Source organism: Protomyctophum bolini (genome assembly GCF_963924005.1).
Source record: "Protomyctophum bolini genome assembly, chromosome: 21".
NCBI lineage: Eukaryota > Metazoa > Chordata > Actinopteri > Myctophiformes > Myctophidae > Protomyctophum > Protomyctophum bolini.
Genome location: NC_137882.1, coordinates 11,279,955 through 11,305,090, shown reverse-complemented (window position 1 = coordinate 11,305,090; position 25,136 = coordinate 11,279,955). Strand labels below are relative to the sequence as shown.

General features: G+C 43.8%; 1 protein-coding gene across 2 annotated transcripts in view; it reads left to right on the top strand.

Moving 5' to 3' along the window:
- Positions 1-478: 478 nt before the first annotated feature.
- jph1a (junctophilin 1a) overlaps positions 479-25,136 on the top strand; it is a 58,704-nt gene continuing 34,046 nt past the window's right edge. The window contains exons 1-3 of one of the 2 annotated variants that reach the window (XM_080793522.1): positions 479-583; positions 732-1,238; positions 4,029-4,803. In XM_080793522.1, the coding sequence (XP_080649648.1) occupies positions 860-1,238; positions 4,029-4,803 (1,154 nt within the window). In that variant the 5' untranslated portion in view covers positions 479-583; positions 732-859. Of the gene's footprint in view, positions 1,239-4,028; positions 4,804-25,136 lie in introns of both variants that reach the window. The other variant, XM_080793523.1, reaches the window with a different exon arrangement.

Sequence of the window (25,136 nt, the reverse complement as noted above, 5' to 3'; positions counted from 1 at the left end):
AAAGTCAAAGATACACATTGTCTTTTTAATAACAATGCATTGCTGTATTGAAATGTTGAACATTTCCCCCAAAATGTAGCCTAAAGAAACAAATGTCCACAATATTGCATGTGAATATATAATCATGGGATCCACAAAATAGAGTGGTTAATTAGTTTGTTTATTTATTTTGTAAAATTGGGTATCGAGAGTCCCTTCCAATCCAATGGCGAAAATAGGTTACAATAATATTGTAACCTATATGACTTTCTTTTTTTTTATTATTATTATAATTTTTCTACATTTTAAATAGCAATATTATTTCTACTTAAAATGTAGCTAAATTATGATAAATACAACAAACAAAAAAGTTTACTTAAGTACAGTAGAACAGCATGCACTCAAGTAAATTTGTCTTTATAGCTACTATTAATCCCACCGTGCCCATGGACTGGTGGTGGGAGGTTCCACTAGCATGACGTTGCAAGTGGCGGTGTGTTCTCTCCGGCAGCCACTCGAAGCGTCTCTCTCTCCCTGTGTGATCAGTGGGTGAGAGGAGGGGGAGACCAACAGCACAACGGGCGAAAACAGCGTGCAGCCTCCGGTAAATGACGGCCTCCCATTCATACCTTTGCACTGACTGTCTTCAAATAATACTCATGCCTTTCTATTGCATATCAGTGTCTGGAAGAACCACTAAGCTCACTGCTCATCATCTTACCGTCATTGTTTTGTTTTTAATTTAATTTCAGTTGTGTGAAACAGCGGCATCCTTTTGGCTCATCCTTTCTTCACCATCATCCGACCTGGATCCCTCGGTGGCGGGGTGGAACACAGCAGTCAACTGCTTTATTTTTTATTTTTTTAAAGCCTATTCTGAATGACGGGCGGAAGGTTTGACTTCGACGATGGTGGCACTTACTGCGGGGGGTGGGAGGATGGCAAAGCCCACGGACATGGCATCTGCACCGGACCCAAGGGCCAGGGCGAATACGCCGGGTCCTGGTCCCACGGGTTCGAGATAGTGGGGGTTTACACCTGGCCCAGCGGGAACACCTACCAGGGCTACTGGTCCCAGGGGAAGCGGCATGGACTCGGCGTGGAGACTAAAGGAAAGTGGACCTACCGCGGGGAGTGGAGTCACGGGTTTAAGGGCCGATACGGAGTTCGACAGAGCCACAACACACCTGCCAGATACGACGGCACCTGGAGTAACGGACTACAGGATGGATATGGGATCGAAACCTATGGCGATGGTGGTAAGAGACCCCCGTCGTATAAAATAGTCTGTAGCCTATACATCATCATGATGCTAATAGCCTAGGCTACTGTACTGTATACAGACGGTTGTCTCTTCAATGGCATCGTCTGATAATCGGTATTTGCGTGAGGATGCTCCAGTTGAATCAGTGCATGGATCTCCAACATCCATCCCATCCATAGGTTTTGGGGTTGGTGTGTTTATTGCGCACTGCGCACCACCATCAAGTATTATCATCTCCTGAAACCTTCCACAATATCTCTGTGAATTGTGGCTCTTATGATAGTAACTTATTGGATGCTTTACAGCAGTGGTTCTCAAAGTGGGGTCCGGGGACTCCTATAGGGTCCCCAGCTAAATGCTAATTGGTCTAAATGGCTAAATGGTCTATACTGTAGCATCGAAATCAGTTTAATAACTTTACATAATTGGCTATTGAAAGATAACATACAAGCTCTTGTAGATAATGGAAAAATTAGAATATATTTTTAAAACATTTTAACAAATATGTTGTATGTGTTTCCCTGGCACAACGTATTTTCAAATGGGGGTGCCCGGCCAAATAATACATATTGATTTGGGGGTGAAAAGGTTGGAGAACCATTGCTTTACAAGATTAAGTTATGTCCTATTTCAGGCTAGTCACTTCCATTTAGTAAGCACCACTGTAGGTCTATTGATTTCTAATTCTTGCTCATGGTGGGTGGGTCACAGAGCCACCCCTCTCACCAGCTCAGTGTCACCATGCATGCCCAGCCCCAGACTACAGGGAGTCTGACAATCAGAGCAAATCAGGGCTAAGGTGCTCAGACAGTTTGAGCTAATTACACTAAGACTACAACCTATCCCCTCAGGCATTTTCACATGCAAATCCACCTCAAAACATCCTCACAAATCTACCTCTGTTAGCCATTTACATACATTGACCTAGCCATGGTTCACATGATAATCATGACAGTAATATTTCAGGGCTAAGATTGACCCAAAAGTCAAGTCACACTAAAGTGTTGACACCTGTGCTCCCACTGGTGCTGCATGTGAGAGGAGGTCGTGGTGGTTGAAGCACGTCTGTGACCTCTGATCTCAGTAATTAGTTCACAGATTAGAGTGTTTGTAGATTAGTGTTCACAGATTGGCACAGATTAGTGACCATCTAGAGGTGTGATCTGGGATATAAGAACTCTTATCCCACACGGCACTATAACACCCTATGATTAGTGCTGCCCAAACTATCGATTTTGCAAGCTATTCTGCCAGTCAACGTGTGATCCTGTCGATTTGTGATGGGTGTTGTAGTTGTGATATCTCAAAAGATTAAGGATGTCATTTCTAGCTGTTTCTAGATTCAATGAACGGTTGTACATACCTACAGTACTTGACATTCTCTGTTCATTCAGGATTCAAATTCTTGTAGATCTGCTATTTTGGGTACTTTTGCGTGACACTGCAGTATGATAGGGCATTCATTTACGAGAAGAAAAAAAAAGTAGAGAGGGATGTGAGTTAGCAAACATTCTGATCTGTGAGGAGGATCTGGTGAACATCTGCCTGACCCAGTGTCACATGATCCTGATAACCTGAAAAAACAGTGGCACAGCAGCATCAACCTTTTAATCTCACGCTGTGGACGAACTATCCAAGCTGTTTCGTTTCGACCCTGCTAATCTGATGGGCGAGTGGTTTAATATTGCACTGTTTATTTGTCGGTGCAATTTGAATTTTTTGCATTAACCAGCCTCCGTACGCACTGCAGCACACACATGCTCATTCACAGTAAAAATCCTCTGTGTTCATTAATTTCATTTAACTCGTATGGGTCCAGCAGAACCAAATTGGATTAATGAAATATTCCACTCATTATGCGACTCGTAGCAATTCCTCCTCATCAGAGACAAACAAACGGATGGTGATGAATATGCCTACTGTGTGTGTGTGTGTGTGTGTGTGTGTGTGTGTGTGTGTGTGTGTGTGTGTGTGTGTGTGTGATTTGCGCCAGAATAAAATTGGCCAAGTGATTCATTTGAATTGGCAGGGATCGTCCAGTGTGAACCAAATAATCATAATTGGCTATTTTCACAATTTTTGTATCTGACCACAACATGTGCGTCAGAGGGGTGCTTTTGATATTTTTCAGTAGGCCCTGATCCAGAAAAGGTTGGAATCACTGCTCTAGATAACAGTTTATTAAAAGATAAACCCAGTACTGAACAAGAAACATTAATAAGAAACATTTTAGCATAGATTTTAGATGTATTTTCCCCCTGTTTTTATCGTATCATATAAATGTTCTAAGAAGAGAGATTTGGCCTGTTCTTTAAGGCTAAATCTCTGTGAGCTCCTGCTTCATTGGATTGATTTAATTTAGATCTGTGGGCCGGTGTCTTATAAACATATCAATAACTTCAATCTGAAACAGAGTGATCTATACTCTCGTAATGGCTCTATCTCTGGTGCAGATTATTGATGTTTTCCAAGAAAGGACAATTACCGTAATTGAAAAGAAGAAAACAAAACATACAGTATAGATCATTTCAAGTGCTTCAGTGCTGTACACACCAGAGAACAAATATATTTTTTCCATAGTCAAGAACTGTAAAATAGATGAAAAGTCAGTATACGCACAAATTGGCATTCAAGGTTGCAGTTCACGTACACTACTGCAGTACTGTATATCATGTGCTATGATAATTAATTATTACATTTTATAGATATGCAAATGCATCTATAATCTGTCTGTTGTTTCCAATTATGTACTGTGATCCATTAATCCACTTCCGCCTCCCCCCAGGTACCTACCAAGGCCAGTGGATGGGCGGTATGCGACATGGTTACGGCGTGCGTCAGAGTGTACCTTATGGCATGGCCACGGTCATCCGCTCCCCGCTGCGCACCTCCCTGGCCTCGCTGCGGTCCGAGCAGAGCAACGGCAACGTGCTCCAGGACCTGTCCTGCCCCGCCGACAACCCCGTCGGAGGCCGCGGCGGCTTCGTCCTCAACTTCCACTCGGACAGCGAGGTCACCGCCGCAGGCAAGAAGAAGGGGGGCCTGTTCCGCCGCGGCTCGCTCTTCGGGAGCCTGCGGCAGCTGCGCAAGTCTGACTCGCGGACCTCCATCTCCAGCAAGCGCAGCTCGGCGCGCAGCGACGCCGCCATGAGCCGCATCAGCTCCAGCGACGCCAACTCCACCGTGTCCCTGGGCGACGGGGAGCTGCCGGACGAGGACATGCCCATGGAGGACCACGTGGACGCCACCACCACCGAGACGTACATGGGCGAGTGGAAAAACGACAAGCGCAATGGATTTGGCGTGTCGGAGAGGTCCAATGGAATGAAGTACGAGGGGGAGTGGCTCAACAACAAGCGCCACGGTTATGGGTGCACTGTTTTCCCCGAGGGCACCAAGGAAGAAGGGAAGTATAAGAATAATGTGCTGGTGCGAGGAATTAGGAAGCAGTTGATTCCAATGAAAAACCCCAAAACCAAAGAGAAGGTGGATCGTGCCGTGGAGGGAGCGCAGAGGGCCGCAGCCATCGCCAGGAGTAAAGTGGAAATAGCAGCTTCCAGGTAATTAGTGTGTTCATGTGCATCTCGCTCCTACTGTCTGTGTGTGTGTGTGTGTGTGTGTGTGTGTGTGTGTGTGTAACTCCTCCTACTGCAGTGATTCCCAACCTTTTCTGGATCAGGGTCCACTTGAAAATCTTAATGTTTAAGTTTAACATAGCAGCCGAATGGCCCAAATTTGTGCATGTACAATTTCCTGGTCTCAACTGCGCATGTTTCTTTCCTTCCATGGAGCAACATGGCGTCGCCCGTACGGTCTTCGTGTCTCGTCCTCTTAAGACAGTCCTTGTTTCCTACTCTCAATGTCCTCACGGCCCGCCATTGGTCCCCGGCCCACATGGGTTTGGAATGGCTGCTGTACTATCCAATAGTGTCAGGCATTTGACATTGGCACTTCAAGTAGAGACGAATGCCAACTATAGTCAGACAGACAAAGGTGGGTTTGATAGTCAGCAACAGGTCTGATTGAAGGCACAGTCGTTTTTAAGTGGAGTCCCATGATGACAGTGGCTCCAAAGTTTGATTCATCATCCACAATCAAGGCCTTTGTGTTGCTCTTTATTGCCTCTTGTTTTCCGCCTAGGAAAAGACTGTTGCTATTCTCTGCCCATATTTTTGAGTGGTGCAACCACTCCCTTACGGAGCTATGTGTGTGGGTGGGTAGCTGGGTGTCTGGGTGGCTGGGTGGCTGGGTGTCTGGATATGAGCACGAAAACAGCATGGTTGTTTTTCACCATCTGTGCGCAACCTAGTGCACACACAAACACACACACACACACACACACACACACACACACACACACACACACACACACACACACACACACGTATTAACTGTATATATGATGCTTTCGGGGGTGCCAGTACATTACAGTGACAGTACAGTACAGTAGAGGGTACAGTAGAGTACAGTACAGGGAGTGGAGTGGATCTTGCGTGAGTGGCTGCGTGTACTTGTGAGGGCCAACATGTATAGTTGAATTTGAGAAATAGCCATTGTGAGGACCATTTTCCTGGTACTACTAACAAGTCAACATAAATGGTTGTTTTATGGATAGAAAAGAAAAGTCAGATTTACAGTTAGGAAAAGATTGAGGTTGGGGACAGGGTTAGGATTAGGCATTTAGAGGTTAGGGGTTGGGTGGGTTATGCGATATCTATGCCTGATTTATTCTTAGTTGCGAGTCAGTGACACGCACTGAATATAGCAGATAAACAAGCTGTGTAGATCGGATATGTGACAGGAAAAAGGCTGTCAAAATAGGTGATCTTGTCTCGCTGTCTAGGCCCCCCAGGGTCGTGACCTTTCTCCACTACTGTACTCATTATATACTCATTTCTGTCAATCTCACTTTAGTACAGTTATGATGTATACGTTTGCTGATGACACATCTGTAGTAGGTCTTGTTACCAACGGGGATGAATCCGACTAGCGCAGAGCAGTAGAGGAGCTGGTGAGATGGTGTGAGAGTTACAACTTGATTCTAAACATCTCTAAAACCAAAGAGATGTTCATCGACTTTAGGAAAAAGATCTCGAGTCCCGTCCCCCACCTCTTCATCAATGGGGAAGAGGTAGAAAGAATCTCCTCCTTCCGGTTCCTCGGGACCACCATCCATGAATCCTTATCATGGGATCTCAACACCAGTCTCATAATAAGCAAATAACACCAGCGTCTCTAGTTCCTGCGGCAGCTTAAGAAGTTTAAAGTCAGCCAAGCAGCCATGACTCACTTCTATAGGGCCACTATTGAAAGTGTTCTTACCTTCTCCATGCTTGTCTGGTTTGGTCACACAACCTCTAAAGACAAATCGAAGCTGGAAAGAGTAGTACGTCGTGCATCAAAAACCATTGGATGTAGCCTCCCTACACTTTCCTCACTCTACTCCACCAGAATAATTAGGAAGGCCAAAAAAATCATAGCAGACAACTCCCTTCCTGCACATTACCTCTTCAATCTCCTCCCATCAGGCAGGAGATATAGAAGTATCAAGAGCTCAACATCTCGCTTCAGATATACCTCGTAGCCATTAGACATCATTCTGAACTTGACTCATTAGGCACAGTTGGGCTGATGGATGTATGTATGTAGCAATATGCATATATATAGCACTTAAAAAAGTGAATGTAATCCCTATATGCTGCTAGTTTTTGTATTGTGTTGTCTTTCTTGTTTTTGTATCTATGGTTGTCTGTATATGTTGAGTATGAACCAAGACAGGTGTGTGTGTGTGTGTGTGTGTGTGTGTGTGTGTGTGTGTGTTTTATGTCCGTATGTTTGTGTGTGTGTGTGTATGAAATAATACACTGTATCTGTGCTCAAGCCAAGTGTGTGTCTCTCTCTCTCGCTTCCTGTCCCTGGTGCCAAATGCTGCTCTGATGTGGCATCTGCTCTTTAACAGGTGGACGTGACCTTTTTGTTTAAAGCCACCCCCCATGGGGACGCAGTTTAGGGCATGCGCCGTTGCTTTGATGTCTTATGGTTTCATTGCAGTGAGGGAATTTATACAGAAGAGGGACAGGTTGTGTACAGGGCAGGCTATGCGAAAGCTTTTGTGGAGAGATTTATAATTCCCTCTTTTTTCACTTGCATATTATTTGCCCATGGACGTGCAAGCACTTGGACACACATGTGACGACCCCACACTCTCTCTTTCACGTACACTCGATGGGCGGTGGTGAATACAATTGTACCCCAGTTAACACATTTCGAGCCATAATCGTATATATACGATTTAAAAACCTTTTCACTTTAATGCCACTGTCGTAAATGTACGTTTTATGGTGTGCGTTTATGACAGGCCTTGTGGATCCTTGTAGAGAGAAGACTTCCGCACACCTGGTAGGCAATTTGGAGCAGGTGCGATGATGACAGAGAGTATGATCATGTGAAAGGAGGGACATCCGCACACTGCCACTTGCTGGTTCAGAGCATTTTATTGAGCAACGTTTCGGTCTTGCGAAGCCTGAGGAAGGTCGCAAGACCGAAACGTTGCTCAATAAAATGCTCTGAACCAGCAAGTGGCAGTGTGCGGATGTCCCTCCTTTCACAGGCCTTGTGGATACAACATTTATCACCTGAACCGCATCCATCTTGGAACGGATATAAAAGAAAAAGTTGCATAACGATCATCCGTGCTCCATAGAGTCCCGTAATGGCCGTGATCTTTAGCTGCGTTTATCTCAGAATTTAAGCTCAGATGAGGTGCTCTGAGTCCTAGAGATCTCTGCTGTCTGTCTGGGTATGACTCGGGAGATGTAAAGGTCAGAGGTCCTTTGACGAATGAGCTTCAATTCTTGAGCGATTCCCACGACCCTACCATATTGCCGAATTTCGTGAAAAATGACAGCACAGAAGGGCCGAAACTGGGGAAAATGGTGGAACCTGTACGAAGGGGTCTTTGTTCCTTCAGGCTCGATTTTGGGGAACATTTTCGATTCTTCTTCTTATTATTCTTTTTTTTTTAAATAGCAAAAAATAGCCAAACTATAAGCTAACACGACGCATTGTGGGCCTCTACACCAAATCTCTTCATCATTGTGACCCATTGTGACCTTGCGATTGGCTATTTTTGCCGAATATTAACCTGTTTTAGGCTGAATGTATATGACATGCCCGAAACGGGTCGCTAGGGTTAATGTGGTTAATGTAATAGTGACAGACCATAGGTCCATATCATAATGCCTGGCCAGTGACTGATACAGCAATAGAGAATGCTTTGTTCTGCACTTTTCACCACTGGTATAAAATTGATATGATTATATAAAGAGGTTTAACAGGCTTTAGACTAAAACCACAGCATCAGTAATGCTATAATATGTTTGCAGGTCTGTCTGTCTGCCTGTCTGTTTCTTAATGGCCAGTGTGAACGAGACCATTGCAAAAGATTAAGTGAATATGATGTTCAGTATGTATAAATTAATGTTTAAAGCAGCCTAATCTCTCCTCGCTATACCGTGTTTTACTGAAGACAGAATAGAAACAAACCCCCCATAATGTATATTGCTAAAACAATCCCCCAGCCAAAAGCATTAGGAGCAGTACAATGTGTTTATGGCAGCAAACAAGGTCCCTGGTACGGTAGTGGCGGATTAAATTACAGGCTGGTACATACATGCCTCTCAAAACAAGCTCTTCCAGAGTCCAGAATGACTGAAGTTTAGTTTTTCAAGGGCGAGGCTAATGTAAGAGCGTTGATCTTTGAGAGTTGTTTTCGGTAAGAAGAGACACCGGATGAAGTATTGAGAGTTATAGGGATGAGTGTATGGTGTATTATGTACCGTACAAGCAGGGTGGTAGACAGAGACAGTTGTGTGTTTCATCATTATCATTATGAGTGGCATGGCAAAAGGATGGGCTTCTATCGATCTAATTTGAGGCACGTGACTCACTGTCTTTGACCTAGAATGGCCATAGCGTATACAGACAGAATGAGGGTAGAGCGGAGACTGGGAAAGAGGAATCAGAGAGAGAGAGAGAGAGAGAGAGAGGGGTGGGGGGAGTGTGTGTGTGTGTGTGTGTGTGTGTGTGTATGTGTGTGTGTGTGTGTGTGTGTGTGTGGGCCTGTGGGGGGGGGGGGGTCAAGTGCCAAGAGACAGTTGAAGCTTGATTGAGTTGGGTAGAGGGTGTGGTGAAGTTGCTGAGCGGGAGGTTTTTTCTGGAAAGACTTTCAGCACATCAGTGGCTCTCAACCAGTGGTTTATTGTCTGCTGTGTTAAGTGGTAATTTTCAGAGCATGTTTATATCAATTAATCAATCAAACAAACTTAATTTATATACTATATATAGCAGATTTCATCCAGCATCCATCCATCCATCCATCCATCTTCAACCGCTTATCCGTAGTCGGGTCGCGGGGGCAACAGCTCCACCAGAGTGCTCCAGACTTCCCTCTCCAGAGCAACATTAGTGACTTCCTTCTGGGGGATTCCGAGACGTTCCAAGGCCAGTGAGTCGATGTATTTCCTCCAACTGCGCCTTGGTCTGCCCCGGTCTGCCAGCCAAGGACACACATGTCCATAGATTGAGAGAGCCGCTGCCCTTCCGGCAGGCTGTTCCATGCCAGGAGTTGGGCCATAATGACGGCTGCTACGGCATTAAGCAACTAGTCAACTAGTAAATCCACTAGTCGACATTGTTGGTACTAAGAAATATATAAAAGAAAATATTTATATATTTTTTTAATTTTACATATAGGTAGTTAAACAACTAGTCGACTAGTAAACTAGGCAACTAGTAAAAATGACTAGAAGTGAATGCCCTAACGGCTGCTTCTCTTTGCCTTTTTATTTGAGCCAGCGTCTGGAACAGTTAAGAGACCAGTGCCAAAGAAACCTGAGAGCTCTACTAGGCACATACCTAACAAGTATTGCAGATATGTAGCTGGGTGCAATTCCATTTAGTGGTTTAAAAATCAATATAAGGACCTTAAAATCCATTTTAAAACTAACAGGCAACCAGTGGAGGGACTTTAAAATGGGTGTAAGCTGTAAGGTGTGCAACCGACAAAATTGTTTTGGGTAGACCAGACAGGAGAGCATTACAGTAGTCTAAGATAAAATAAAAACATGCCTGTCTGTGTTGGCCTGAGACACTCTCAAAAATATAGTGTGGTGATGCTCCTGATGTGGGAACACAATCGATCCATGGAACCAACGTAACATAAATTCATATTGATCAGTATCACTATGAAAACAACATTTTTAATGTTTTAAAGAAGGGAATACCAGGCCATTTCCTTAATATATATATATATATATATATATATATATATATATATCGCTGCTCTCAGGCAGAAACCTTGTATCTCCATATTTCACATTTTGTGGTTTTTGTGAATCAATGCCCTACTTCATCATTACAAGAGTCTATGGTTTTCCCCCCGACAGCAAAGATATATAAAATGGATGCTATATTATCATTAAACTCATACCGTTTTGGCAGCTATTTGGGTGCCCACTTACTATACTCTCGTGGTCAACCGGTGGTCTCTTGGCCCATAGCTTGGTGTAGATGGACCAAAATGAAAAGATGGCAGGACAAAGCCAGTGGGAGAGGGAGTGGTTTACGTCATAGCTCTCGTCAGCCCCTTTGAACCAGCGGAGGAGCCGTCCACCCCATCAGTCTCTGGGGTGGAGCAGCTGACCTCATGTCATTCATCAGACAATCAATAGAGGGATCAACTTGACGCTCAGAAGTGCACTTCTCTTTGGTGCCAAGCTCTCTCTCTCTCTCTCTGTGTGTGCGTGTGCGCGTGTGCGCACACGCGTGGGTCATTCATATTTATTTTGTGAGCCTTATCACAACTGTCAGGGTATGAATAGTAGATTGTGTGTGCTCGCGTGTTTGAGGTAAGGAGGGACCCGTGTGTGTTGTTTGGGCGTGTTTGTACGCCAGGGACCTGCGTGAACAGAGATAAGTAAAGTGAGAGTAGAGCTGGCTGGTTGCTCCTTTCCTCACTCTGCCCTCTCGTTTTACTGAAGCCTCAGCAGTGTCAGTGCGTGTGCTGCTGTTGATTCATTGCACTATGGTTTACTCTAAGCCAAGGGATGGTACTGTAGGTAGATATGTACTGTATGTTTGCTGTCAAAATGACAAGACATACGTAATAGTCCAATCATGATGATTTTGGAATCCCTGTCCAATTTTTTCTTTGCTATAACAATGGTTCCCAAGCTTTTTAGCTCGAGAAAGAATAGACATTCTTTGATTTTCTTTTGTCTAGGAAGTTCTTTTGAAATTTTCTATTTCTGAAATCTTTTGAATGTTTTTGTTTGTCCGACCGAGTGTTTGGGAAACACTGGCTTATAGTATATTACTGTGTGTGCAGTTTGTGATGGAAGCCATAGATCACCAGTGGCCAGGCACAGCAGTTGTTCGGTGGCAAAGCCATAGCAAAGGGGCTGTGTGCACACAGCTTTGTCTTTTTGCGAGAGAGCATGCCCTTATAGAGTGCAACACACAAATGCACTGAGCGAGACGCCTCTGCTCATTGATTGGGGGCATGTCTCTTCAAACCCTCTGCATAGGAAATGACAGTGATGAAAAAGGCTGCGCACTGAGCCACGGATGCTAAAAACAGCTAACGAACAGTAAATTAAATACTATTAATTCTGGATTAAATGGCATTAAAGAAACCGAGATTTCCCGGGTTTGACACACAAGGGGTGCAAGCAATGAACTCGAGAAATCACGGGATAGATCACAAAATCGAAAAGAATCAAACCCATGTGAAGTGAGTGGTGCAACTCCATGTGGGGGTCCCCGGAAGTTCCAGACCCACAGGAACGCGCCCAGGGTGCCGGCCCAGTTCCGCCCCGCCCCGCGTCCGCATACTTTTCCAGGTGCTGAATCATAAAAACATGCGTCCGTGTAGTTCAAAAGTAAGTGCTCAGTAAGTGCTTCCATATTAAGTTCCATTAATTCTACATCCTTATGCCATACAAGATTTGACATTGACATGTATAACAAGGGTTCTTTAGTGTGTTATGTGTCATGAAATTTACTTTTATCACTATTGAAAAATCTTTTAGTAAGAGCCGAGGACAAATAAATGTATAGAAGGAAGTGTTAACATGGTAGTAGGGTAAGCGGTTCTCTGGTATCTAGTTAACAAGTACAACAAGGGTGGATCGCCATACTGTTTGCTGACTTTGGCTTGACTGGGCAGTGATCTCTAGGTGAGTAAATATTAGCATGTGTACATAATATCGGCACACACACACACACACACACGCACTATCACTTTTGTTTACATGCCAAATCCAACGGATGTACCCTTTCTCTTCATCCATCCACAAACACACCAGAGACACCACACACACACACACACACACACACACACACACACACACACACACACACACACACACACACACACACACACACACACACACACACACTACATCCATCCACTCTCACCCATAACAGATGGATCCATGAAATCTTATTTTGGATTAAACTTCAGAAAATGAGGTTCTAAGTAACTAGGCGCATCCTTGAAGTCCTTTCACAAAACATGGCAACCCTTATTTGCCCTGAAGGCAGCTTGTCTGTCCGAAACGTTGGTCTTGCCTCTGTGTCCACAATAAAACCTTTACCATTGGCATATAACGGCCATTTTGATCTCAGGTCTTATTAGCGGGTTGGGAAGAAATGCCCGGGGTCGGGGTGACTTTTAATGAACTCAATAGCAAAATGGCTGGCGTGTGAATATGGCGAATAATTAACATTGAGCAGAGTCCCGGTCCCACCCCCAGTGTATTTCCTCCCTCTCTTCCTTTTCCTGGGTTGAATGTGAGAGTGTGACATTTGTCCTATTTGGTCTTTTTTTTGAGTGGTGCAACCACTCCAAGGAACAGCAATGTCTGTGTTCACCTATGTGTGGTTAACCTGTGACGTTAATGACTTGAGCACCAGTATGAGTATGGCATATGAGTATGAGTATGAGCATGGCGCTGTTGTGCCATGCAGAAACAGACAGAGAGAGACAGTGCTGCATTGTTGCCTGCTAATGTGAGAGAGAGAGAGGAGTGGGGGGGGGGAGAGGGGAGTTGCACCACTCGGTTCACACGGGTGTGATTTTTTTCAAATCTTTTGAGTTAATATTGTTTCTGTTTTTGTTGTCACTTATGTAGTTCTGACTAATTGCTGTCTTTTCTGTATACACTACACGCATGCACCATCCTGGTGGTGTACAGTCAGCAGGGACTGACTAAATAAGGTTAGGCTGCAGGAGACTTATCAGCACCAGCCAGGAATATATACCCACAGGAATATATACCCACACCACCACTGATACAGTCACCCGCCATCTCTCCGCTACTATCTGTGTGTGTGTGTGTGTGTGTGTGTGTGTGTGTGTGTGTGTGTGTGTGTGTGTGTGTGTGTGTGTGTGTGTGTGTGTGTGTGTGTGTGTGTGTGTGTGTGTGTGTGTGTGTGTGTGTGTGTGTGAGAGCAGCTGAGACAGGGATGTGTGTGAGAGATGAGACAGGACCTCAGTGTACTCTTACTGTCTCACTATCATCAGAGAAGCTGTAACTGTGTATGTATGTGCGTGCGTGCCAAAACATCTCCACAATAGAGCGTCGCAGTCCCGCCCCCTTTCATGACGACGCCAGGCCCAGGAAATAATTCCCAATGCATTTTCCCCATAGACATTTCAAAAAATATTTATTTAAAGTTGTACAAAGCCAACTCAAATCGTGACAAATCATGACAACAAACCAACAAACACAATATTTGGACCAAACAAATAATGACAAAGAAGAATTTGCTGTACGAGCTCATAGCGTGCAGATCGGCTCATTCCGGCTTTAGGGTTGTTTGGAGCAATTGTTTTTTAAATGGCATTCATAAAAATTGCCATCCTAAGAAGTTGATGTCCTTAAGTATTACAAATAAGTGTGTTTGTGTGTTATTTATCACCTGCTTCGGGCTGACCTCGTCCACTCTTGCCCCCCCCCCCCCCCCCCCCCCCTTCTCCTTTTCTGGAAAGTATTGTAATACCAACCCGCCCTCCCCTTCAGCATTGGAATAAAATTATCACACCATCCCTCAATACATCATCTTGGATTCCAGAGTCGTAATCTATCTCGCCGGTTCATCTAGGTCACGATGTCTTTGGGCTCCAAATAGAGAGGTGTTTGTGTGCATTGGTTGTTGTGCTGGTACCTAACGGTTGGGGTCTGAGTTTCGGCACGGTTTCTTTTCGGTGCGTAGCTTTGGTCACGCCGCTGGGGTCACGTCCGTTTGGACTGGGGGAGCATGAGAGATACTTTGGTCGTAAAGTGTGTTCACTTTTGGACGAGGCTGATTTACAGTAGCGGACGGATGACGCATGAAATCGTGCAGTGGCTCCTGTGGCTCCTGTGTGTCTGTGCGTGCGTCCGTGCATGTGTTGGCATGTACTTGGCATCACGAGTCAGAGTTGGCTCCCGGACTCTCCTGCCATATTTTATATTTATCTCCTGTGCAGCTCCGATCGCAGCTCCTATCTCTCTCCCTTTCTGGTGTTTATGGCACGCACGTGCACAGACACACACTCTCACACACACACACACACACACACACACACACACACACACACACACACACACACACACAGGTTGTACATGTGCCTCCCATATCCATATTGCTAGATCTTAATGGTTTGGCTGATGCCACAATTAACACGCAGAGTAACTGTTAATAATGAAGCAATAAGCATGCAACGGCCCGTGTATCAAAAGCAGGTTTATATAGTACAGTACCTTATCAAATGAGCTCACATGACGGCAGACAACGGGGACGGGGCGACGGGGGTAATCTACCGTAATTACATGATGTCGTGTGATTATCAGTCATTAGCCATTTTATTCTAAAGTCTCAATTTTGCTCCAGAATGGCCAAGAATAGCGGACGTACAAGCTCACAACGTGTCGTGGATGATGCGACGAGTTGTGAGCTTGTAGCTCCGCTATACTTGGGCGTACAACATCGTCACGCGACCAGCTGTGCAGTGTCTTTGATTGAAGGACCCGACTACCACCGTGAGTGACACTTATAGCCACTCAAACCCTGTATAGTTAGTTGTATATGTCGAATGTTGAAAATGGCTAATGCTGATCTGCAAGCTCACAACATGAGCTTGTGGGGCACGAAGCGACGTGGTTTGAGCTTGTAGGTCTGCTACTTTTGAATTTGAATTGACAGCAGGCATATACTGTGCGATATATAGTTAACCCATTCTGACCTGAGATCAGATTCATACGAGGTTTCCACTGGACACACACTGGTCTGATTAACCCATTCTGACCTGAGATCAGATTCTAAAAATCGCTCTTCGATTTTTCTAAAATAGCAGACCTACAAGCTCGTAGCGCGCCACTCGGTGGCGCGCTATGAGCTTGTAGATCTGCTATTTTCAATAGCTAAAGCATAACATGATGCCAACACCAAAATGGGTGCCCGGTCAGAATGGGTTAAGGATGTTAGTCAAGTCTACACACAGAATCACATGTTGTACATGGGATTAACGTGCAAAATGTCATTGTGTGTTAACCGCGTAATCTACAGTACATAAAAAAGACTGACATGGGAAGACGGGGAATGGAGGACAGATGAAAAGCAGATAAAGAGAGAGTGAAATGAGGAGCAGTGGTGGAAAAAGTACTGAAATGTTTTACTTAAGTAAAAGTGTCAATACTGCAATTCAGAAATACTCTGTTACAAGTCAAATCTGGTATTCAAAATGTACTTGAGTAAAACTAAGTATTGGCATCCAAATGTACTTACCAAAAGTAAAAGTACTAATTATGCAGAATGTCACAATTTGATCACAATGTATAAACATCCTTTGAAAATAGCTGATCTAAAATCTCATAGCTCGTAGCTTGTAGTACATTATATAGGCTAGAAATAATGCATGTTTTGTAATTATAATCTGAATCCAAGTAATCAGTAACTATATAATTGTAGTGGAGTAAAAAAAATACAACATTTGCCTCTGAAATTTAATGGAGTAGAAGTATTGAAAAATGAAAATACAAAAAAATATAAAACATCCTCAAAATTTTGATTACTTGAGTAAATGTAGCCTACTTAGTTACTTTACACCACTGGTGGTGAGTCAGAAGATAAAGGAACAGGATTATTCTTCTTGAGAGAGAACAAGGAGCGTGGGCTGTTTTCTTTCGCATTGTATGACAGCTGTTGCTTCAAAGATGGAGAGAGATGTTGCAGGGAAGAACACGTTGGTTGGTTGATTGATTGATTGATTGATTGATTGTTTGAATTTTTTATTTCACAGTAGGCTATGCAGAATGGGTACCATTTTCAATTCATCAGAAAGTAGCCATGGGTTCAGAGTTTCAGACCATGATGATGACTGCTGTTGATGCCACACACAGAGGTCTCCTCAAATGTCTCGCTTTTGAAATTACGTCATATGGCAGCCAACCTTTCAATGTTTGTTTAGAGCACTTTTCACTGGACCCCACTTTGAGAACCGTGTGTAATGTGTGTGTGACTGTGAAGTTGTGAACCACTGCTGGTGGATGGAGGGAGGGGGGGGGGGACGTATCGGTGATTTCGGCTCGGGATCGCGTTTCACCGACATGCCATGACACCAGCTACTGTTGTAGTGTGACTCACAATCTCTCCGAGAATGGTGCCTATTCCTGCATGCTCCTTGGAGAAGTGCTGCTGGGGTGCGTCATTAGGCCAGGTGGTCGGGTTTTATTTTAATTTAAAGGGGACACTGCAGTCACAGCAGAGCCCGAGGGCCTTAAAGACTTTGGGCATGAACATGATGGGTAAATTTAGTTTGGATAATGATGTCGTATGAATGTTCAAATTATGCATAAGTGAGTAAGTAGCCTTGCCGAGCCATGAGGCCCATGGGGCCTCTCCTGTTTCTGTAGCGTGAGGCGGCTTGATGTACAAGTACACCCCCTGGACATGACGCTATATGTCGCAGGGACTTACCCCCAATCCAACCCTTGATGGGTCCCATTGGTTAGAGTCTTTGGTATGACCCGGCCGGGGATTTAACCCCGACCGACCTCCCAGTCTCAGGGCTGACACTCTAACCACAAGGCCACTGAGCTGGTTCAAATCATGCATACTCTAAAATAAATCCAGTTTAACATTGAGGTGCCCTGGTTTACTGTAGTTGCCCACTGTATCCCATATTTAGTACACAAAAGCGTCTGTCTTCTGCATGTCTACCTGATAGTGTGAATGAATGTGTTTAAAATATGGTCCACACGTGATTAACCCTGCAAGACACACACACACACACACACACACACACAGACACACACACACACACACACACACACACACACACACACACACACACACACACACACACACACACACTGCTAGAGTGAAGTAGCAAGGAATCACACGATCCATTTAATAATGCAAGAGCGCTCCTGTTCTTGTAGGACGCAGGTAGAGCAGAAACACATTCATTCACACGTCAACATGTACAGAAGACAAGAAGCTACTAAATAAATACAGATGCATCTTGTTTGTGTGCAGCAGCAGACATGTGCAGTTGTGCACTAGCGTTCATGTGTTCATGTGCGTGCCCGTGCGTGGTGCGTCTCCCGTCCCCCAGGTGTGGTTGCGATGTGACACATAATTATGTAAAATCCCCTGGTGACTGCCTTTGCCTAACATATAACTGTCTCCCTCACACTGGGACACACTGTATACTGTGTGTGTGTATATAGTCTCAGAGAAAACTGTACTTTGAGTTAGGGATGTCCCTCCCGATCTGTGTTAGCCGATACCGATACCGATACCAGAGAATAATATTTATTAAAAAAAAATATATATATATACTTATTTTGTCTTGTTTTGTTAATAATAGCCTCCTCATTCAAATGTGCACTTGCAGTTTGGGCAACTCGAAAGCAAACTCCACATGCCCCAACGTTTTGTTTACCTGCCATAGTGTACTTACCCTTATACCCCTGTGTCGGATCGGTGGTTAGACTGGCAAATTTGCCGATACCGATATGATCCGATTTGACCAAAAAGGGCCGATACCGATACAGTATCGGGAGTTTCGGGACATCTCTACATTAGAGTAAAGTAGATAATTCAAATAATAATATAATATTAAACAAAATGGATAAAAAATATTTGACGTAAACATGTTTGAGAACCACTGGTGTATGTACGTTAAGCTGCATGAGCAGGCTAGTGACCTGAGCCGTGTGCCTTCAATAAACCATTGAGTCCTTAAAATAGTGTCCATAGCATGTGGCTTTAACTGTGGCTGTAAATAGATGCACATGGACAGTCGGGCCTCAGTGAAAAAAAAAAGAAATGCTGTGAGTCCATTTCTAGATTGTATTCCTCCACACAGCATGTTTTCTAATAGTCAGTGAAAATAGATCTCAACAACATCTTACAGTATGTCTTGTACTGTACCATTCATTGAATGGCGGGTAAGAGTAACCAAGTACATTTCCTCAAATATTGTTCTTTTACTTGAGTATATAGTACATCTTTTGAGGGGCACCTATATACAGGTTTAATGTTTGTTTTTCCGTAAACATTAAAAACGCCATTGAAATGGACAGAGTTAGTTTTTTTTCCATGTTTGTTTTGTCTGATAATTACGTCATAAAAGATGTATACATTGGTAGCGATGTTGGAAGATGATAACAGCGCCCCTCACTTCACACGGGTGTGATTTTATTTTTATGTTCTTAAATTATTCTACTGTCACTACATCTCAGTGACAAATGTTGTACTTATTACTCCACTACAATTATTTCAATACAATTTACAATGTATTAACCCGCCTTTCACGTAAATCTGCGTGAATTGGATTAATCTGGCCAAGCACCAATCCAGTAGATTAATGTGAATTGGTCTTTTATAGTGCTTTTGATCCATCGATTCCAGATGCTATACTCACATTAGCCTTGGGTTACTAGCTGGTGTTGACCGCACACTCCAAAAGATGCTCGAGGACAAGACTTAATGCATAATTCCAGGCTTTCGGGCCAATAATGGTTGCCATGTTTTGTGAAAGGACTTCAAGGATGCGCCTAGTTACTTAGAACCTCATTTTCTGAAGTTTAATCCAAAATAAGATTTCATGGGTCCATCTGTTATGGGTGAGAGTGGATGGATGTTGTGTGTGTGTGTGTGTGTGTGTGTGTGTGTGTGTGTGTGTGTGTGTGTGTGTGTGTGTGTGTGTGTGTGTGTGTGTGTGTGTGTGTGTGTGTGTGTGTGTGTGTGTGTGTGTGTGTGTGTGTGTGTGTGTGTGTGTGGTGTGTTTGTGGATGGATGAAGAGAAAGGGAGTCGGTACATCCGTTGGATTTGGCATGTAAACAAAAGTGAAAAATGGTGATGTCCAGGACTGAGAGGAACTAAGTTCCTCTTAGATTTTTGAGACTACCGCCGCACCCACAATTAACCTTATATTAAGGACAAAGAAATGTGAAACAGTCTAACCTGGATTCTACATATCTATATGCCCCCCACCTCCCACCCCTCCTATTTATTATAATGTATCATTCATTTTATTTATTTCATACATAGAAAAGAAAGAGGAGATCCGTACACCGTTTTAAAATCACCCAATAATAATGTATTATTAATAACAGAGCGGACAGCATTCAATTCATACATAACACATACACAACACATACACTGTATGTAGTAGGGATGCACCGAAAATTCGGCCACCGAAAATATTCGGCCGAAAATGGCTAAAAATGTATTTTCGGCCTATTCGGTTTCGGCTCAAATAGGCCGAAAATATATCACCGAATAGTCAAAACACTGGGTCGCTATAAACACAACACGCGATTGTCTTGAACGTAACCAGAGCGCTCGGCATCTACCCCTCTCTCTCTCCCCAACTTCAGTCTCCCCCACACACACACACACACACACACACGGAGCGTCTCTGTGGCTGCGATGCGCTCCGCGAAAACTGCGAGCTCATCAACAGGTTGCAAAATGCCCAAAACATGGTATTTGTGAGCACCGCCACTGTCTATTCTTTTGTCGTATGACCAAAAATGCTCCCCAATGTCTGAATCTGTGAGCTTGCAGGCAGGCTACGGACGGACTAGCAGTGTAGCACTAGCTCGTTAGCTCCTCAAATTTGCGCATTGAAGTAGACATAGGGCTAAAGCAGAAGCAGAACGTCCGTGAACGTTTTGCTTAACAATGAACAGTTGTTCAGTGCTGTTTAACTTTGGCAATATGTGATACTAGAGCCTAGAGAACATGCTAATATGGCTGCTAAATAAGAACGTTTTCCCCCATCAGCTAGCGTGCTATTGTGTGTGTGTGTGTGTGTGTGTGTGTGTGTGTGTGTGTGCGCGCGCGCGCGCGCGCCCACACAGACTGCGTGTAGGACAGTGGTTCTCATAGTGGGAGTTCCAGCTAGAGCTAGATAGTTAGAAAGTAAACCAAGTGGACCCTAAGGTTCTGTAACAGAGTGCAAAAATGGAACCAAATAGACTCTCAAAATTTACATTGATTTTACAATAGAAATAAAAAATAAATTGGGGTCCCAGAGATAGAAATGGAAAGAAAGACAGTCAGCTATACACGGTCAACCGTGTTCGGCTATTCGGTATTCGGTTTTCGGCCAACTGTTTCCTATATTCGGTATTCGGTTTCGGCCAAGAATTTCCCTTTCGGTGCATCCCTAGTATGTAGTGTATGTGTTTTATACTGTGTTTTTATTTTTTACTGTGATATGGATCTCCCTGGGTCTGAAATAAAGGATTGATTGATAGATTGATTAATTGATACAGTCACACACATAATACATACATTCACATGTGTTGTAAGATTAGAGTTCAGCTATTTCCGCAATTTTTTCACATAATGTTTAGCCCTGTGCAATTTGTGATAACATAAATGGAATGTTCCAATGTGCAATGCCAAAAGCACAATGAAATCGTTAATCGCAATTATCTGATTCTGTATGACAATTAATCGTCAATTTAAATTTGCAATGGTGACAGCCCTGCTCTGTTATAGCCTTCTCTTGAACGGTCCTGTGGATCATGCTCTGCTGTGACGCACACAGCCTCCAGTGCTGGAAAGTTACTAAGTGCATTTAGTTTTTCAATAAGGACGACAGATTTGTTTAACTCCAGCGTATCTCTATTTTCAGACCCGCTGACGTCACGTCAGATTACTTCTTCCTTTTCAGGAGATCTTGTTGACATTATGTTCAGGATTTAACGATTGATAGGCAAGCTGCACAGAGTTGGATAATTAAATAGATTTGATAGTAGATTAGACATCGATGAGATTGAATAAATCCAGAGGAACAGATGTCAATGAGATGCTCAGAATACTGAAGTAATCTATTGATAATTAAGTTTCCATTATGACCACATACAGTATATACTCCCAATATAAGCGTGGGAAACATGTCTTTTTATTTCATGACGTCTTTAAATTAGCATTTTAATGTAGAGCACAGAGATGCTGCAGCCTGAAATTTACTCATTGTACACATTGTATTGAAAGAGGGGTCGCGACCCCCAGGTTGAGAACCCCTGTCCTAATGTGGACATAGTAAATCAGTGTCAGACATATTCTGAAGAAATCTGGAGACTGACATTCAGTAATTGCCATTGGGATTCAATTTAAGGGGTATACCACTCATTTTCAACATTTTACTATGTCATTAATATATCTTAGAGCGGTTGTGTGGAAATAATAAAAACAAAATCTAGAATTTGCCACGGACGAGGCCAAATGTTGAGGACACATTTGTACGGACATATTGATGTGTGTGTGTGTGTGTGTGTGTGTGTGTGTGTGTGTGTGTGTGTGTGTGTGTGTGTGTGTGTGTGTGTGTGTGTGTGTGTGTGTGTGTGTGTGTGTGTGTGTGTGTGTGTGTGTGCGTGCGTGCGTGTGTGCGCGTGTGCGCGCGTGCGTGCGTGCATGGAGGGACAGAGGGAGGGAGTGCAGGGCACTGCAGGCCGTAATTAGCGCTCTTGGTTGAGCTCCAGCAGTTGCCAGGAGATGTGATGTGACCTTTTCTTCACAGGTTCAGTGGTGGATGTTGGGCTTGTAGTCAAATGAGACACGTGTGTTTTGTTAACTTATCTTATCTGTCAATTGCCATTCTTTGCCATTAATCTTATATTGTCTCATATTGAAACCATGTATGTACGCAACCACATTTAGCACTATTATTTAGTTACAAGCTCTTGTTACTAAGCCCTTTCTGATGGTGGTCCGTGGCCAAATACATAAGGTTTGAGAACAACTGCTCTAACCATCCAGCTAATGGATGGATGGATGGCCGCCCATACATTCATCCAGCTAATGGATGGATGGACGGCCGCCCATACATTCATATGGAGATACAAGGTTTCCTCCACCGACGGCGACGATATGCTTTGCTCCAAATATTGTCACGATCGGTTTGAGTGCACTCATGCATGCACGTGTGCAGTTGTGCAAGGTCACAGCACTCAGTATAACCTGTGTGTGTGTGTGTGTGTGTGTGTGTGTGTGTGTGTGTGTGTGTGTGTGTGTGTGTGTGTGTGTGTGTGTGTGTGTGTGTGTGTGTATGGCGCTCCTGTGCGTGTGCTTGTGCGTGTGTGTGTGTGTGTGTTTGGTAAATAATACAGGGCACATGCCTTATTGGACTGCTTTCTAAAGTGTCAGAGATGGTTAGCGTGGTTGCCAGGGTTACCGCCCCCATGGCCCTCCGAGCAGAGAGGCACAGTGTTAGCTTTAATGTCATGTTTATACGACCTGGAGAGGACCGTGCACGGCATGTGGGAAACCAGCATTTACTGTCGCCTTGAGGTCCGTGCACGCCGACATGCAGGGTTTATTTTGTGTGATTATTTTTGCATCCTTACTGTGCTGTTTGTGTTAAGAGTATTGAATACAGTCAGACATGTAAACAGCACGAGGTACAGTCAGACACTTCACGAATGACATACACACTCTCATATAATAGCTCAAATCTAAAATGACACGGATACTTTCCCGGTCTTAATGAGTTGAGTGGTTACGTCCAACATGTGCGTCCTTCCACCAGTGTGCTCAGTCACTCAGTCACGCATCAAAACATGAAGTCGCTGTACAGTTAAGGTTGAGATACGGAACCGGGGAAACCGCATCCAACATTGAGGAACGATAGTGGGCGACATTTGGAACCCCCCCCCCCCCATAGGAATCTTTAAAGGGAATCTTTAAAGGGAATCGTTAAGGAATCGGACCGTTCCGGAATCGTTCAAATCCTAAAGGATCCCAACCCTAATTATGTACACAGTGTGTCGTGTTTTTAACACAAACTGTGGCTCCTGCTTCTACTCATTGATTCCCAGAATTCCCTGCAGGCCTCATTATGTGAAGTGTGGTCGTGCGTGCGTACTAATTACATTTGTGAGGGAGAAGTATAATTATTCACTGATGTCAATCACCCAAAATGATGCATGTACACTACAGTATACAGTGCTTTTATCCAAAGCACTTTACAATGTGCATTATATTCACACATTCACACACCAATGTCAGAGGAAACAGGCACCAGGCAAGGCACCATGATAACCGGGACCAGCTGGGGGTTCAGTGTCTTGCCCAAGGACACTAACACAGGGGGATCGTTTCGTTTCCCAAGTGGCCGCTCTACCTCTGTTTTTATTTTTTGCCTCTCCTTTTGTGTGTAGAAACGGGAACTCGGTTTGGCCCGGAGTGCTTCTGTGTTTATTCCAACAACACTACATGTTTATGGCAGTGGTGCTGATAGCAGAATTTGTCTTGAGAGAACACATGTACCCGGAATCAGCCATATAAATCTGTGCCAACACACAGGCTGGCCTTGGAATTGTTTCATAGATGCCCCTGTTCTCCATTTCTCCACCCCTCCCACAGTAAAATGCAGCTAGAATGGTAGAAAGCTACTTGTCTTCATTCTAATGATTCTAATGCAGGTATTTTAGTAGCTCCAAACTTCTTTTTTTTCCCCTTTTTTTTTTCATGAATAATCTATTAATATCGTCCTGGTATACTACAACTCACACGTAATTTAGTAGCTCCAAACTGTTTTATTTCATCTTATACTCACACATGCACTGTTTGTCACCCTCGAGCCATGCTGTTCTTACATAATCCAGCGGTCCGCTGGCAGCGGTTGAGTTCTCAATGGGCCTGAAAATGAAGGGCCGGGCCGGGCCGGGCCTGGGTTCTGTATGAATGGCAGCTCGAGGGTGACAATCAGTGCATGTGTGAGTATAATTAAGGACACTATTAATAGACGATGAAATAAAACAGTTTGGAGCTACTAAATTACCCACATTAGTATGAAGTTAAATTCTAACTGCATTTTGCTGTGGGAGGGGTGGGGAAAACAGAGTACAGGGGGCATCTATAACAATTCAAGGCCAATATGTATGTTAGTGAAGAAGTGGTCCGCACACAGGCTTTGCTCCAGTAGTGTTTTATTGTGTTAAAACACCATAAATTAAGACACAACGTTTCGTCCGTGAACGGCCTTCATCAGGTGATGAAGGCTGTTCATTTATGGTGTTTTAACACAATAAAACACTACTGGAGCAAAGTCTGTGTGCGGACCACTTCTTCACTGTATGTATCTACCTTTGTCCAGCACCAGCCAGGAACTGGATGTGCGCAAGCCACCTGCTTTTTAAACCAATATGTATGTTAGGACAGAATTATATAGGCTGATTCAGGGTACATGTGGTTTGGTCTGGATTTCTCCTTTTTAATATACATTGTGCCCTGAGAAGAGTATAATTCTAGGATTGATTTGGTATTTTCGTTTATTTTATTGGCTGTTGATATCTATATATTTAATAAATGAGTTTAGGT